We start from the raw sequence: 15,416 nt of genomic DNA, 5'->3' as shown, positions 1-15,416 counted from the left end.
GGGCAGCTCCACCTCACCCCTCAGCCCAAATCCAGAACCCCACTGGCATTCTTACAGCAGATCTAACACATGACCTTAAATCCCATCCAACTTAAATCTAAAGGTTAAAAACAGCAGAAATTCTGGATCCAATCCCAGAAATTCTGATTCACTGGGCCCAGGGATCTTAATTTTTTACAAGGATATTTCTGATTGTCTAAGGAACATTCATGTGTAGGTAGGTGCTAGAGCCCATCATTTTATTTAATTGCAAGAAAGCAGGACTTTATTATGGTGCACTTTAAAGTACAATTGTGATGAAGAGATTGGCAACCATGGAAACCTGGCTGGAGCTTTCCACAGTGCCTGTCTGTGTTTATGGGGGTGTGGTGGGGGTGGGCAAAGCCCCACCATCTGGTGTAATCTGTTAGAGATGTAAAGTTGCTATCTTATAGGTTTTGTGGCAGATGCCCCTGGTGCCCTGCATCATATCCTCGTGGTCTACCACTGATTTCAACCCAAACTCAGATTTCCAGTTTCTCACTTAGCACTCTAAGTCTTGCCAACACTTTTCTGTTTTCTGCCTCAGGACCTTCAAGCCCAGCAAAGGAAGGAGGGAGGTTGATATCCTGGCCAACCTTTAATTAAGTAGGGGACAAGAGCCCATGCCTAATCGTTGTGCTTCCTTCAGGGGTCCCACAGACTCGTCCCCTACCCTCCAGCAGTCACCCTGTTTGCATCAAATGACCTCACTGGCTTTTCTCCTTCCCAGTTGTACCTTCCCTCACTTCTGTTCCCTAGGATCATCTCTTATTTTAATCCTGCTAAAACCCTGTCCACTATCAATGTGTCAGTTGAGCTGACTTCACAGGTTAATAAATGCAAACAAAAGCCTTCCATAATTACATTAGTTTCTTCTTAATGCCCCTGCCTATCAATAATAGCACCTAAAATAATGTGTGGGGGAAGAAGGCGAAGAGAACATATTGTGCAATGCAGAATGGCACACACATTGCTGAAGTTTAAATTTATTCATAGACATTCTGTAATGAGATCATTATGTGAGAACTTATTGAATTTTTCATTTCTTTGATTTCACTTCAAGAATGGTTGAAGGGAATATGAAAAACCAGAAAATCGTTGACACAGAGAGCGCTAGATGTGTCTCTTTTTATTCATTCATCTATTTTATTCATATATATTCATCTTATTCTTGAAGAAGTCTCGGTGGGTCTTTTTGTAAGACTATATAAATGATAGAAAACTATTAAAAATGATATAGTGCAGGAAAGGGGGGAACATCGCAGATTTAGGATAGAAATTACCAAAGATCATCAACAAACCAATCTGATCTATTTCAGGGATATCTTTGAAAAGATACTTTGTCTTAAATGCAAGATTTCTCGTCACCTAGCTAGAAAATATTCATATTCCTGTTTCTTCTTTTAGCTAAGCCCAGACTCAAGGAAGTAAGAGTTGAAAGGTGAACAAACTTGTCCTGGATGATCACTTTCATCCTTGACAATTAAAATTAATATTTGAAAGCAATTATCGTAGAGCCTGACACGTTGCAGGCAATCACTAAATGCTATAAGGTGAATGATAAAGGAATATGCTGAGTTGCCGAATATGTATGTCCTAGACTGGTGTCCCCATGAGTGAGAGTAGGGAAATGTTTCTATTACTTGCTAGACTTGTGGGGGCTCTTGCCACCAACCTCTGATTGCAGATGTTTATTTTTGTCTGTAGGTTTATTTTGTAGGAGACCAGGCATCCCTACAAAACACTTTTCTCAGTGCACAGTGTTCTGCTAACAATGGCTATTTTACTGTAAAAATTGATTAGATCATTAGATAATTTAGTATTCCAACTCCTCAGTCAACATTTCAAGTCAGACCCAGAGAGGAAGTGACTTGTCCAAGTTAAACTCACCAACTCTAGCTAATTAATGATATAGCAAGGACTAAAACACACATGTAAATGTGTGCAATCGCATGTAATCATCTTTCTAATTTCTAAGATGGCTCCCATCTCCTCCAGCCTTGGTCAGGGAACAAAACAGGGCATTGTTTTTCTGAACTAGTGCCAAATGGTTTTTAGACTTAAGGATTATGGAACAGTTCTGTATTTGATTTAAGGTATTTGGAGGAAATTTGACAGTTAAGAGCTTAAACAAATAGATGATTTAGAAAATCAAGACTAGAGGTGCCTAGCTGGGTGGCTCAGCTGGTTAAACGTCCAACTCTGGATTTCAGCTCAGGTCATGATCTCAGGGTCATGAGATCGAATCCTGTGTCAGGCTCCCCACTCAGCGTGAGTCTGCTTGAAATTCTCCCCCCCGCCCTTCCCCCTGCTTACACATGTGCGCGTGATCTCTTGCTCTCTCAAATAAATATATAAAATCTTAAAAAAAAATCAAGACTAGTAGATGGGCACAGTACATAAGCAAACAGGTGAAAAACTATAAACATCTAAAATATTCAACAGTAAGAGAATAGCACAGAAAGCAGTACGACGTTTTGATAGACTGTTTGCAGCCAATAAAACGCTAGCCATGATGACTTAGAAATAGGGTCAGTCTACTAGGGATTCTGGCCAGTTCACCTTGTATTTGGAGGTTTTCAGTAAGTTATTTTTAACATTTAAAGGACTAATTTTATGTGTAGAATGTTAACTAATGTCAGTTTCTGAAATTCACTGTCTATTCAGCTTCAAATTTACCAATTTATTTTCTGGCCTATACACCACGGAAAGTGGTTGTTTTGCTCTTGTGATTCTTGATCTGTACATTAAAAACTAGCTGAAATGAGAGTTGGTATGGTAAAGATTTAATGAACTGACAAAATATTTCTATTACTTGCTAGAACGGTCAGAAGATTATATGTTAACTTTTCTAAAAACAAAAGTACTATTTTAATCAAATATGTATTTCTTTCCTGTAGAGCCTCTGTTATGCACCTAAAGCCATATTGGAAACTCCAGAAGAAAGTGCGACCTCTGGAAATCAGCAAGGAAACTCTGAGAACTCCTATGAGCCACCAAGAAGCTATAGATGATGAGAAATGCAAAGCTAGCTACGTGAAACCAAGTGTCTTTCCTTCACCCTCTCTTGGTAAAGCATCATCTCGAAAGCCTTTTGGGATTCTTTCTCCAAATGTTCTGTGCAGCATGAGTGGGAAGAGTCCCATAGAGAGCAGCTTGAATGTTAAAACCAAGAAGAATGCACCATCTGCAACAATCCACCAGGGTGAAGAAGGGGAGGGGCCGCTTGATATCTGGGCTGTTGTGAAACCAGGAAATACCAAGGAGAAAATTGCATTCTTTGCAGCCCACCAGTGTAGCAATAGGATAGGATCTATGAAAATAAAAAGCTCCTGGGATATTGATGGGAGAGCTACTAAAAGAAGGAAAAAATCAGGGGATCTTAAAAAAGCCAAAATACAGTTAGAAAGGATGAGGGAAGTCAACAGCAGGTGCCACCAGCCTGAGCCCTTTGCGTGTGGCATCGAGCACTGTTCTGTGCATTATGTGAGTGACAGTGGCGACGGCATCTATGCTGGGAGGCCTCTGTCGGTCATACAGATGGTCGCCTTCCTTGAGCAGAGAGCCAGTGCCCTGCTAGCTACTTGCACGAAAAACTGCACTAACTCACCTGCCGTGGTGAGGATTCCTGGGCAGTCCCGAGGTGTGCTCCCAGCCTCCGAGCCCTTTTCTGCTCCCGGAGCTTGTGAAGAATCCACGGAAAGAGGAAATCCTGAGGTTGGGGAACCACAGAGTGAGCCAGTCCGTGTCCTTGACATGGTAGCCAGGCTGGAGTCTGAGTGCCTGAAGCGGCAGAGCCAGCGTGAGCCTGGGAGCCTCTCGAGGAATAACAGCTTCCGTCGGAATGTGGGTCGGGTGTTGCTTGCAAATGGCACTCAGGCTAATGAAGGCAAAACAAACAAAGGCGCCTTGGAGGCACCAGACACTCAGGTGAATCCTGTGGGGTCTGTATCTGTGGACTGTGGCCCCTCAAGAGCTGACCGTTGTTCTCCTAAGGGAAATGAGGCCTGGGACAGTGCTCCTCGGGGCTGTCCCCCATTGCCAGCAAGTGTGAATTTCCTCACGGACAGTGCAAAATTTGAGCCAGATCAGCACACTGCTATGAAAAATGGCGATAGATATGATGTGGAAATGACAGAGGAACTTGCTGGCTCGCCTTTTCCTCCTCACGCCTGCTCTCAAGCCATTGAATTGCCCACCGATGCTGTTGATTGTATGAGTAGAGAGCTCGCGCCACTTACTAGCCAGAGTCCTGATCAGAGAAGAAGGGGATCTTTGTGCATTAGTATCACTGTGTCCAAGGTAGAGCAAGGCCAGCCTCCTCGTTCAGAGCCCTGCGAAGACCCACTTCCGGGGATGTTGTTTTTTTTGCCACCTGGTCAGCACCAGTCAGACTGTTCACAGTTGAGTGAAAGCACAAGAGGGACTGCTGAGGCCGGCCGGCTTCACGATGCCGCGGAGGGTGACAGTGCATCGGAGGAAGAAAGGGTTCCCGCTGATGCCTTCGTCCTGCCAGCATCTCCGGTGGAAAGTACATTACCGGTGCTGGAGACAGCCGGTTGGAAGAAGCAAGTGTCTCATGACTTTCTGGAGACCAGGTTTAAAATCCAGCAGCTTTTGGAGCCTCAGCAGTACATGGCGTTTCTGCCCCACCACCTCATGGTGAAAATCTTCAGGTTACTTCCCACCAAGAGCTTAGTGGCTCTCAAATGTACCTGCTGCTATTTCAAGTTTATCATTGAATACTACAACATCAGGCCGGCAGATTCCCGCTGGGTGCGAGATCCACGATACAGAGAGGACCCTTGCAAGCAGTGCAAGAAGAAATACGTGAAAGGGGATGTGTCCCTGTGCCGGTGGCACCCCAAGCCCTATTGCCAGGCATTGCCCTACGGGCCAGGGTACTGGATGTGCTGCCACCGGTCTCAGAAGGGCTTCCCCGGCTGTAAGCTGGGGCTTCATGACAATCACTGGGTCCCTGCTTGCCACACCTTCAATCGGGCAATCCATAAGAAAGCAAAGGGGACCGAAACTGAAGAGGAATACTAAATCTGTGTGAGAGGCGACAAAAGGACTGATCTTTAAAATTGCAAGCCACCACCTAGATCTACCATTCAAGTGAAGGTTGCCTCTCCGAGCCTGCACTCTAGGAGAATCTGTACTTACTCCATCAGGACTGCCATTGCTCAGGCATTTTTTTTTTTTTTTAAACTCTTGCTTTATGAGCTATACAAGGAAATTGGTCTCGTTGCTTTAGAGTGGCGCCTCCCATTTAGCCCAGGGTGGTATCCCATAGTTTGATTCACTTGGCTGTGAATATGCCTGTTCTCCCAAATCAAATCCATCCTTAAAGGACAAAGACTTGCCACCATCCAGGACGTTCAGAAGAGTTCATCGCAGACTATGCAGGCAGTCCCCAAAAAGGGGTTCCAGAAATGTTTTAAGCACTGGCACCATATTTGAAATAAGTGAATAGTGTCCTGTGGAAAGAAGAGCAGCACTCTTTGGATGAAAAGTATGCTTACAAAGGAAAAGTCAGGCACCTTACCTTAGCCCTTGTATGCTTGATCTGTGCGATTGAAGTTTATGGTTGGAGATGGATTTCATGCCCTGTGGTGTTTACAGTGTATATAATGGTTGTGTTTTCATAGGGCTATGAAAGTGCACATTAAACCCGAGCGCCTTTACCTTAGATGAGTGCTTTTGGCCCCTCTGTAAATAACACTATTAAATCCAGTTGTATATAGTGGACAACAGACTGAACATAATCCCCACAATGCAGCTAGGATGGTGTTGCGGCTACAATTGTGTGGTTTTTTGTTTTTAAATCGTCTCGTCTTAAATTTGTACATCCTGTATAAAATATGAATGTTTCCCAAATAAACTATGAATGTTTCCTGTATAATATATGAATGTTTCTGAGAAGAAACTCTAAATAGTTAAGAGGTTAACCTGTTGAAGATACCAAATGATGGTTTAACTGGACAACCTTATAATTAGCATAGAGAACAATCCTTTGTTATATTTTAGTGATCCTCCAAGAATGAGAAGATATTATATAGTCAGATTATAACATTCTTGTCTACTTTACTCTTTCTGTCTGGTTACAAATTTTTTTTTTTAACTTCAATAAATACATGCATCTTAAATGGGACCTGCGTTGCTGACGCTTTTTCTTCCTTTTTTGAGGTTAATAATGGAGGATTATGTTGTGAATTGAATCATAAGAATTTAAATTTTTTGAGTTGTTAGGGGTTGGGAGAGAGAAAATTGTTTTTCTGCCACGGAAAAGAGACCATCTTCAGTTAACATTATGAGCTAACATTTTTGCAACACTTTATGCTTATTTTGAATTTGTCGTCTTCCCATAACTGCTACATCCCCTGTTGGAGGCCTGTGTCACAGCTTGTCTAGTAATCGTTAAGTCGGTGAGGAAATACTCAGGTCTGTGGTCCTGTAGTGCTGGGTGGGGCTGGAAGGTGTTGGGTCCCAAAAAGCTGCTGTGAAGGCCCTAGCAGCTAGGTCGGTTTGAAATCAGGTACCCACCAAAGCCCGTCCGCTTCACGCTGTGGAGGAGCGTGATGAATGTTGCAGGGAGGTGACGAGTGCAGGCCGGGATGGCCCTGAAGGAGCGTAGAGGTAGAGGTTGCATAGGCTTCGGCTAGGTCAGCCAGGCAGAGTGGGATAGGACAGGAGCCAGGTGGAGCCAGGGTCACCTGTGGCGAGGTGCTGGTGGCCAGGGAGCGGCCTCCACCCTGGAATCTGCCTTGGGCTCTCCTGCCCCTTAGCCGGAGGCAAGCTGCTCCTTCCTCCCTGAAAAGGCAGGGTACTAAAACTGGGAAGTGTCTCTCAATGCCGAATAAGTCTGTTCCTGTCGGGCAACAATAAGGATACCTCTGACCGCACTAGGCCGGAGCCTGTGACACGGGACGAGGAGAGGCTGAGAAGAGCTTACCTTTCCTTCATGGTATCTGTGCCCTTCCTCATGGCTCGCCGCAGCGGAGGTATGTTGGAAATGCTTTTCAGTTCGAGCGCCCTGGGCTGAGGTTTCCAGTGCTCGCCCTTCTCCCCTGCGGTTTGCTAGACTGGCGGTCTCCGCATGCCTTCCTGATAGCTTTGTCATGGCTCAGGATTTAGGATTCAAGCCGATCTGCGCACACAGGATTTAGAGTACAGCTGGGTGTGTGGTAAGTGCCCGGGAAACCTAGCTGTCGTCGTCACTAGCTGTTGGTTCTGTTTGCCCAGGTGGACGCACAGGATAAACCATCGTTTTGGTTGGTTTTCCCAAGTCAGCCATTCCGGATCTGGGTTTTGCATGGGGCACAAAGCCATGACTCGGGCTGAGAGCAGAGGACAAGGTAAGAATGCCCCAACCCCGTCTTGGCATGTGATTCTCGGGGGCCTTGGAAGTCACTGACCCCTTTTGAACATTGTGGCCGGGCCCTGTTCCCAGTGCTGTGTGAATGATGGAGGATTTTAGCAGGTGGCCTCAGAGGGCCCCCTGCCCCTGCTCCTGATTGAGACGGGTGTAGCTTTCCGCTGAGGGGAAAGGTGCTGTGCGTCAGAGCTCCCTAGTGCCAAGCTGCTGAATTCTGGCAGCACTGCGGCGGTCCCTGCGGTCCCTGCTTTGCTGTGCTGCTGTAGGACTGGGCTCCTCAGAGAGGGCCTAGCAGTGTGGACACCAGGACCCTAGCCTCCTCCCGGCCATGGGGACACAAATAAAGACGACTTCCACCTTCGGCTTTTGTTCGGAGGCTTTGATGTGCCCGGCCTAGTTTTCCTCTCCCACTGTTAGAAAAAAATCAGAGAAATCTGGGAGTCAGAGAGCCCTCTACCCCCGGCTCCGGGGCAGTCTGGCTTTGTCCCCTGTTCAGCGGAGGACACCAGATAGCCAAGGCAGGGGTGAACTGGAAATGGGAAAGGGGCAAAGAGAAAAAATTTGTTTTCAGGCTTTATCAAAATGACTCTGGCATTAAAATGGCCATGTGAAAGGACCATTCAAGACTGACGGTGTACCCTGCCTGAGCATACTGCTAGCTCTGTGCTCGGGGTACCTCCTTGGGGACCACCCTGGCCTGTCCCACCCTCCTCATTTGGCTGCCATCTACATCTCCTGCCACTCTCCCATTTTATGGATCGATCGTGCTCCCCCACTACTCTAGCTTCAGAGACAGCAGCTTGACCAAGCTGGGGATGGTCATGCCATCCCCGCGGTGCCTCACACACAGTACATGCTGCTAGTGACTGTCTTATTGTGAGGGGTGCTGGCACGTTCTGGTGGTCCTGAGCTGTGCTGTAATTTTCCATCCCAAGTATGAGAAACCTGAAGTGGGGAGGATTAAAGGGATCTAGGAGGATTATAGCTGGTTCCATGGGGCCATTCTTGGTTAGAGATGTTCCCAAAGCAGCCCTCTGAGTTTGCTGGGTAACCGTCAGTTGTGCATTTGGTATGATCTGGGCTCTGTTGCTGGTGGCTCTTCTGACCACAGGCTGCTTTGGGCCTTGTGGCTGCAGAAGGCTGTGGGCTGACGGTTATGCATGATCTAGGGGCTCCCTTTCCAGGCTCTGTCCAAATATCCCTTCTACCTTGGACTTGTCAGGGTGTCCCTGCCTACCTGTATGGACTGGCCTTGGAGATTTTTTCTTACATGGGTATTCCCAGGCATCTTCCACAGCTTTCACTGCCTTCATTCTTCACTCAGCAGACTGGCTATTCATCCTCTCCTTTGTCCCACAAAGAGAGACAGCCTGCCTCAAAACCGGAATGAAGCCAGTCTGCCCCAAACTTCGTGCTGTGTATACTGCAGACCTCACTAGTAAGAGCTGAGGTTACATAGCTCTTCCTGTCAGGTACCATGTTGCATTGAAACACGTTCTCTACCGTGCACCTCGCCTAGCATTTGGGGAAGCTGATCCTTGCTATCCCTGTTTTTCCTCTGGGTTCAAACAAGCTAGTGTTGCAACCTTTGTGAGTTGGTTAAAGTACCTCTGGTGGGAAAGTGCAATCCCTTCTATTGACGTTCATGCTGTTCCTAAGTTTGTGGCCATAGCTAGTGTTTGCACAACCTCATGGGAAGAGCAAACATCGTCGCGGTCATGCTCCCTTGGGGGACTTCCAGTGTATTTATGCCTAAGCAAAACCAGGCAGGCAGCACCCCTATTCTAGGCGGCTCATTTGACCTTGGGGTTATCTTAGAGGAGCGGAGCCACTAACGTTGGTAGCTGGGGAGTCAGGAACAGAGGGGTGATAGTCTCTTAAGCTGCAACAAGTCTTGTGAGAGGTGATGTTCCTTTAAAAAGCAAAATGAACTTCCCCCATCCCCAGACAGGCCCTCCCCCATCCACTCTTCAGTTAGCAGAGAAAAGGCCTCAGGATAAATTAGTTGGGGACCCTTTGTCTCAAATTCTCTTTGGAACAATGAAACACAGCAGGAATTCGGTTCTAAAGTTGGCATTTAGGGGAGAAATGGCATACGGCTGAAATTACTTTTGGAAATCCTGTGTGTCCATCACCCAGTAGAGAACGATCTGTGCCTCGCGTAGTGGTGAGAAAGGTCGAAGGCGTGAAAGAGGAGGTGCTCTTCTGTGCACAGCAGAAACAGGCTTGCGGAATGGGCACACTCCCTGTCCCAGTTAATCACGGCCTATCACCCGAGCTCTTTACTTCCTTCCCCCCTCCCTGCCCCCGTGACAGTTGATTTCCAAACTGGCATTTTCAGGTGTCAGTTAGTTAAGCAGTATGAAGAGTATGATGCAGTTCTTCAAAAACCAAATTCAAACTAAGTTGCCGATCGGTAAAATGTAGAGAGCGAGATTGTATTTGTGTCAGTCCCTGTCTGGTATGAGGTTAGTTAGATGTCCCATTTGCACAACTGTTTGCAGTCCAGTAGGAGTTCGGGTGTTGCCAGGCCTGACCCAGCAGCCTTCCCCATTCCGGGACTTAGCTGTTGGCCTTCAGTCTGCTCTTCCTCATCAAGCCCCCTTTCTGTAGGCCGCTGAGCAGGATTCTCCTGCAGGGCATGTAGCCTGCCACTTTCATTTCAGCCCTGATGGACTCCTAAGAAGAGATGGTGATGAGGCTGCCCCAGTACACAGCTGGGACCTCCCCCGTTTCCTGTTTCTTTTCCATGGCCAGTGGTCTTGGCTTAAGGCCCCTCAATTTGTTCTGGTCTGTGCTCTGGTTCTTCACTGCACAGGGTCTCAATAGGAAACTGGGGGCACACCCCAAATGAGCGAATTCAAGGAGGATTTATTATAAGGGTGTAGGTAGAGGGGCAAGCCTTCCCCAGTATTTTTGTGGCTCAGGGCAAGAATACAAGTATGACCCTTCTTTGGCCCCCTCTTCTTACTTTTTTTCACATTGATGACATGTTGAAATAATATTTTTGGGTATTTTGAATAAAATATAAAAATTTTTACCTATTACCTTTTTAATGAGACTAACAAAATTTAGTCACATATGCAAATTCCATTATTTCCACTGGACAGTGCTTATTCTGATTCAGTAGTGCCCCAAATCCTGCATTTTTTAATACACAGACTCACTTATAATCCCATCTTTTAAAAAATATTGATTATTGGAGTGTAGTTGACAATGTTCTATTAGTTTCAGGTGTGCAACATAGTGATTCAGCAGTTCTATACATTATTACTCAGTGCTCACCACAGGTAAGTATAGTTACCATCTGTCACATACAGTGTTGTTGCAGTATTCCTCCCTATGCTGTACTTTGCATTTCTGTGACTATTTTTTAGTAAGCTCTACGCCCAATGTGGGGCTTGAACTCATGCCCCGAGTGAGTTGTATGCTTTACTGACTCAGCCAGGCGCCCCTGTGACTGACTTTGTAACTGGAAGTTTGTACCTCTTAATCACCTTCACCTGTCTCCTCCATCCCCTCTACCCCTCTGTCGACCACCGTGTCTCTATTGATGAGTGTGTGCATTTTTTTGAGATGAAATCATGGTGTTTCTCTGTGTGAATTATTTCACTTAACGTAATACCCTCTAGGTCCATCCACGTTGTCACAAAAGGCAAGATCTTGTTCTTTTTTTATGGCTGAGTAATAGTCCATTGTGTATATCACCATATCTTCTCTATTCATCTATCGATGGACATTTGAATTGCTTCCATATGTTGGCTTTGTAAGTAACACTGCCATAAACATAGGGGTACATATATCTTTTTGAAATCAGTGTTTTCATTTTTTTTTTTTAATTATTTATTTGACAGAGAGAGACACAGCGAGAGAAGGTACACAAGCAGGGAGAGTGGGAGAGGGAGAAGCAGGCTTCCCGCGGAGTGGGAGCCCGATGCGGGGCTCGATCCCAGGACCCTGGGACCATGACCTGAGCCGAAGGCAGATGCTCAATGACTGAGCCACCCAGGCGCCCCAGTGTTTTCATTTTGTTTGGGTAAATACCCAGTAGTTGAATTACTGGATCATATGGTAACTCTTACTTTTTGAGAAACCTCCATACTATTTTCCACAGTGGTTGCACCAGTTCACATTCCCACCAACAGTGAGTGCACAAGGGTTCCTTTTTCTCCACATCCTTACCAACATTTGTTATTTCTTGTCTTTTTGATACTAGCCATTCTGACAGGTGTAAGGTAATACCTCATTGTGCTTTTGATTTGCATTTCCCTGAGATGAGTCACGTTGAGAATTTTTTCATATGTCTGTTGGTCATCTGTCTTAAGATTTTAAGTAATCTCTACACGTAATGTGGGAAACTCACAACCCTGAGATAAAGAGTTGCCTGCTCCACTGACTGAGCGAGCCAGGAGCCCCTCTGCCTTCTTTAGAAAAAAAGTCTATTCAGGTTAGGACTTGGATTGATTTTTTTGTGTGTGTATGTGTGAGTTGTATAAAATATATATATATTTTGCATATTAACCCCTTACTGGATATATCATTTGCAAATATCTTCTCCAATTCAATAGGTTGCCTTTATGTTAATGGTTTCCTTTGCTATGCAAAAGCTTTTTATTTTGGTGTCGTCCCCAAATCCCATACTGTGTATGTGTTCTTTGAGTTTTATGGTTTCAAGTCTTGCATTTAGGTCTTAACTCCATTTTGAGTTTTTCTGTGTATGGTATAAGAAAGTGGTCCAGTTTCAGTAGCTGTCCAGTTTTCCCATTTAGAAACTGTCTTTTCCACATCGTATATTCTTGCCTCCTTTATAACGTAGATTAATTGAGCATATACATGTGGGTCCATTTCTGGGCTCTCTATTCTGGTCCGTTGATCTGTGTGTTTTTGTGCCAGTACCATCACGTTTTGAGTACTACAACATTGTAGTATATCTTGAAATCTGGGGTTTGTGATACCTTCAGCTTTGTTCTTCTTTCTCAAGACTGCTTTGGCTTGGGCGCCTGGGTGGCTCAGTTGGTTGAGCGACTGCCTTCGGCTCAGGTCATGATCCCGGAGTCCCGGGATCGAGTCCCGCATCGGGCTCCCTGCTTGGCGAGGAGCCTGCTTCTCCCTCTGACCCTCCCCCCTCTCATGTGCTCTCTCTCTCTTTCTCGCTCTCTCAAATAAATCTTTAAAAAAAAAAAAAAAAGACGACTGCTTTGGCTCTTCGGGGTCCTTTGTGGTCCATACAAATTTTAGGATTATCTACTCTATTATTTTTTTTTCAGGGTATTTTCTCACCAGATCCTTGGAGTGTGCTGGTGGTGGCTTTCTCTCATTGACCATTTCACAGCTGAAGTTTAGAGGACTTGCCCAAAGCCCACTCCATTTTGTTGATGGACTTTTAATGACCACCCATCCATTAAGGACAAAGCTATCCTTAGTGCTTCCCGTCGGCTTCACCCTGATTCCTGCATCAGTCATGATGTAACTCTGGGGTAGGCACTCGACAGGAGCATGGTTTTTAAGTGTTACCTAAGGAGATAGAAGGGCACTAGCCCTGAAGCACATGCCCTATTTGGGAACCCTTCCGTTTCCTTGCCTGGGTTCCTCCTGCTGCTGGGTGGCTTTCTGCAGGCAGCAGTTCCGCCGTAATCACTCCTGGTATCCCCGTCTACCTGCAGGTAACCCCTCTCTATGATCTAACCTGAAAGGGGGTGGAGGGAAGAAGGGGGAGTGATTTTCCAAACTACTTGGTTTTCATCTCAATTTAATAGATCCCCTCTAACCTCCCATACTTCGCTTTCTCTCTTGTCCTGAAAAGTCTGGGCAGGTTCCAAATGGGCAACCTCCCCACGGAGGTGCTGTGAGACACCCAAGTCACTGTAGGGCACGTGCATCATATGATGGCTACAAAAGAAAAACGCAGCTTTAGAGAGAAAGTATGTAACTGGTAAGCAACTAGTTCTTCCAGCTTACCAGAGATGGACCGTTATTCTTAATACCACCATAAGCTATAATTTTTAGGATTACCAGACCTTTTTCCTTACCTAGCAAAAAAATTCTTAAAAAAATTACCCTAGTTTGTATAAATTATTCCAGAGTTAAATCTCATTTTTGCTACCCTCAGTGTATCAACAGAAACAAGTAATCAGTTTGAAAAAGACACACATATTGGCAAAGTACTCTTAAAAGATTTATTGCAATAATACAATAAAAGTTTAGAAAACATTTGTTATGACTCCAACTGGTTTGGAAGTCGCAGAGTAATGGGAAATTCCTGCAACATGACACCACAAGGAGATTCTCAGATGTAGTTCTTCTAAAAACAGCATGCCCCCAAATGTTTCCCAAATTATCGATACATGAATCCTTAAGTGAATCCTGTCCATACACCCAGTGTTGACATACTGTTTTTCCCCTTAACTTACAGATGTGCAAAAATTCTTATATTCCATTACAAAAAAGAAGTCTTTAACAGACCATTTTAAGCAGCCTATTTGGTGCCTGTAGGTTTTTATTAGTATTACCTTGTTTCAACAAATCATTTTATATGGAAAACATGACCAAGTTCTATGGCTTTTGTTTAAAAAAAAAAAAAAAATACCAGCTTCAATTTTTTAAAAAGCTGTTTACATATGGTTCTGGCACCTACATGAAAGATTTTAATGAGCAGCAAAGAGAGTAGGAAAAAACAGTGGTTGAAATGTATATTTAATATTTACAGAGTGGATCCAGTGCAAAATAATGAAAACCAAAATATCTCAGCAGTGTAAGCCAGTATGTTGGTGTTCAAAACCACTAAAGGGTTTGCTCATTTAACCCTAAATAAAGTGCCTCTAGTTGATATAAAAAACAAAATATACCCTATCAATCCCTATTTCCCATATCCTTTAAGTTTTGTTGAATTACTCTCTAGATAGGAGTTGTGATCTCTGGATTCTATTCTTTAGCTTAATCTCAAATTCATGGTTTCTTAAGCGGCCTACTTGAGAGAAACCATGACAACTCCGCATCTTTCAGCTGAAGTCAATCTCTATCCCCAAGCCCCAAATCTGTCTTCCGTCTTAGCTTGAAACTTTTTTTTTTTTTTTTTGAGGGTTTGAAGTGCCTAGACAACCCTTATATTAAGTTCATTTGGTATTTGTTCAAGTACCCATTCCCTATGAACTTCAGACCTGGATGGTATAATGCTAGCTCAGCAATCATGAAGCTGAGTACTTGACACCAGCTATTGAGAACCCACATGGAGAAAAGCCTGTTTCCTCCCCTAAGTGGAAAATTCATAGAGTCCGGGAACTTGGAACTCCTGGATAGGAATAAACACCCTTCTTCTGCAACTCTACCAAACATTAAATATACCAATAGCAAAAGCTATATAGCACCTCGGATTTGTAGGCAAAGTATCAACTATAATAATTACAGGAAGAAAAGAAGCTAGGGTAGGGTAAGTCTCTGATTTATCTGAGGTACTGTCATGCTAATCACACTTAACAAGATATGGTAATAATGCCTGTTAGGAATTTTTCATAGGATTTCTTTTTGTAGTTGTTACATAGGAGTTTTTTGTAATTATTAAAAATAAAAAACTACTTACATATTTGTACATAATGCCTCTCTACAGTTTTCTTATAAGATTGTCACTAAGAGAATGACAAGACAACACATTAGCTGAAAATGATCTCTTGGTGAGGGAAAATTCTGTCAGAGAAGAGTAGTATCAGCTCTGATTTGCTCTGCGTTTCTAAGTGAAGGGAGTGTCCCTAGAGCAACAAAGACCTCTAAGAAAACAAGCAGGATGGTTTTCCCTGGGAAAACCTGCCACCTACTGAATCCCTTAGAAAAAAACTGGGACACCGGAAGAATGACCAGAGGCCATTTAGTTAAGTGGCTTTTAACCTGTGCGCAGGCAAGCATTTAACTTACACAAGGGAACTACCTTAATGACTTTCCACTCAAAAAACAAGTTCAATTTCAAAATGCACATAGTGTAGAGGGTAGGAGTTCAATAATCTAGGTGAGAATGAACTAATTCCTT

At 44.4% G+C, this 15,416-nt stretch overlaps 1 protein-coding gene across 5 annotated transcripts in view; it reads left to right on the top strand.

Moving 5' to 3' along the window:
- The window catches only part of FBXO34 (F-box protein 34), an 86,085-nt gene extending 79,910 nt beyond the window's left edge, over positions 1 to 6,175 (top strand). For all 5 annotated transcript variants that reach the window (XM_081830484.1, XM_081830483.1, XM_081830482.1 and 2 more), the window contains one exon: positions 2,922 to 6,175. In XM_081830484.1, coding sequence (XP_081686610.1) covers positions 2,932 to 5,070 — 2,139 coding nt within the window. In that variant the 5' untranslated portion in view covers positions 2,922 to 2,931 and the 3' untranslated portion in view covers positions 5,071 to 6,175. The remainder of the gene's footprint in view (positions 1 to 2,921) is intronic.
- Positions 6,176 to 15,416: the final 9,241 nt, after the last annotated feature.

This window comes from Leptonychotes weddellii, chromosome 9 (assembly GCF_054177405.1).
Source record: "Leptonychotes weddellii isolate Sample4059 chromosome 9, ASM5417740v2, whole genome shotgun sequence".
Classification (NCBI taxonomy): domain Eukaryota; kingdom Metazoa; phylum Chordata; class Mammalia; order Carnivora; family Phocidae; genus Leptonychotes; species Leptonychotes weddellii.
This window is presented reverse-complemented; position numbering and strand designations above follow the sequence as displayed.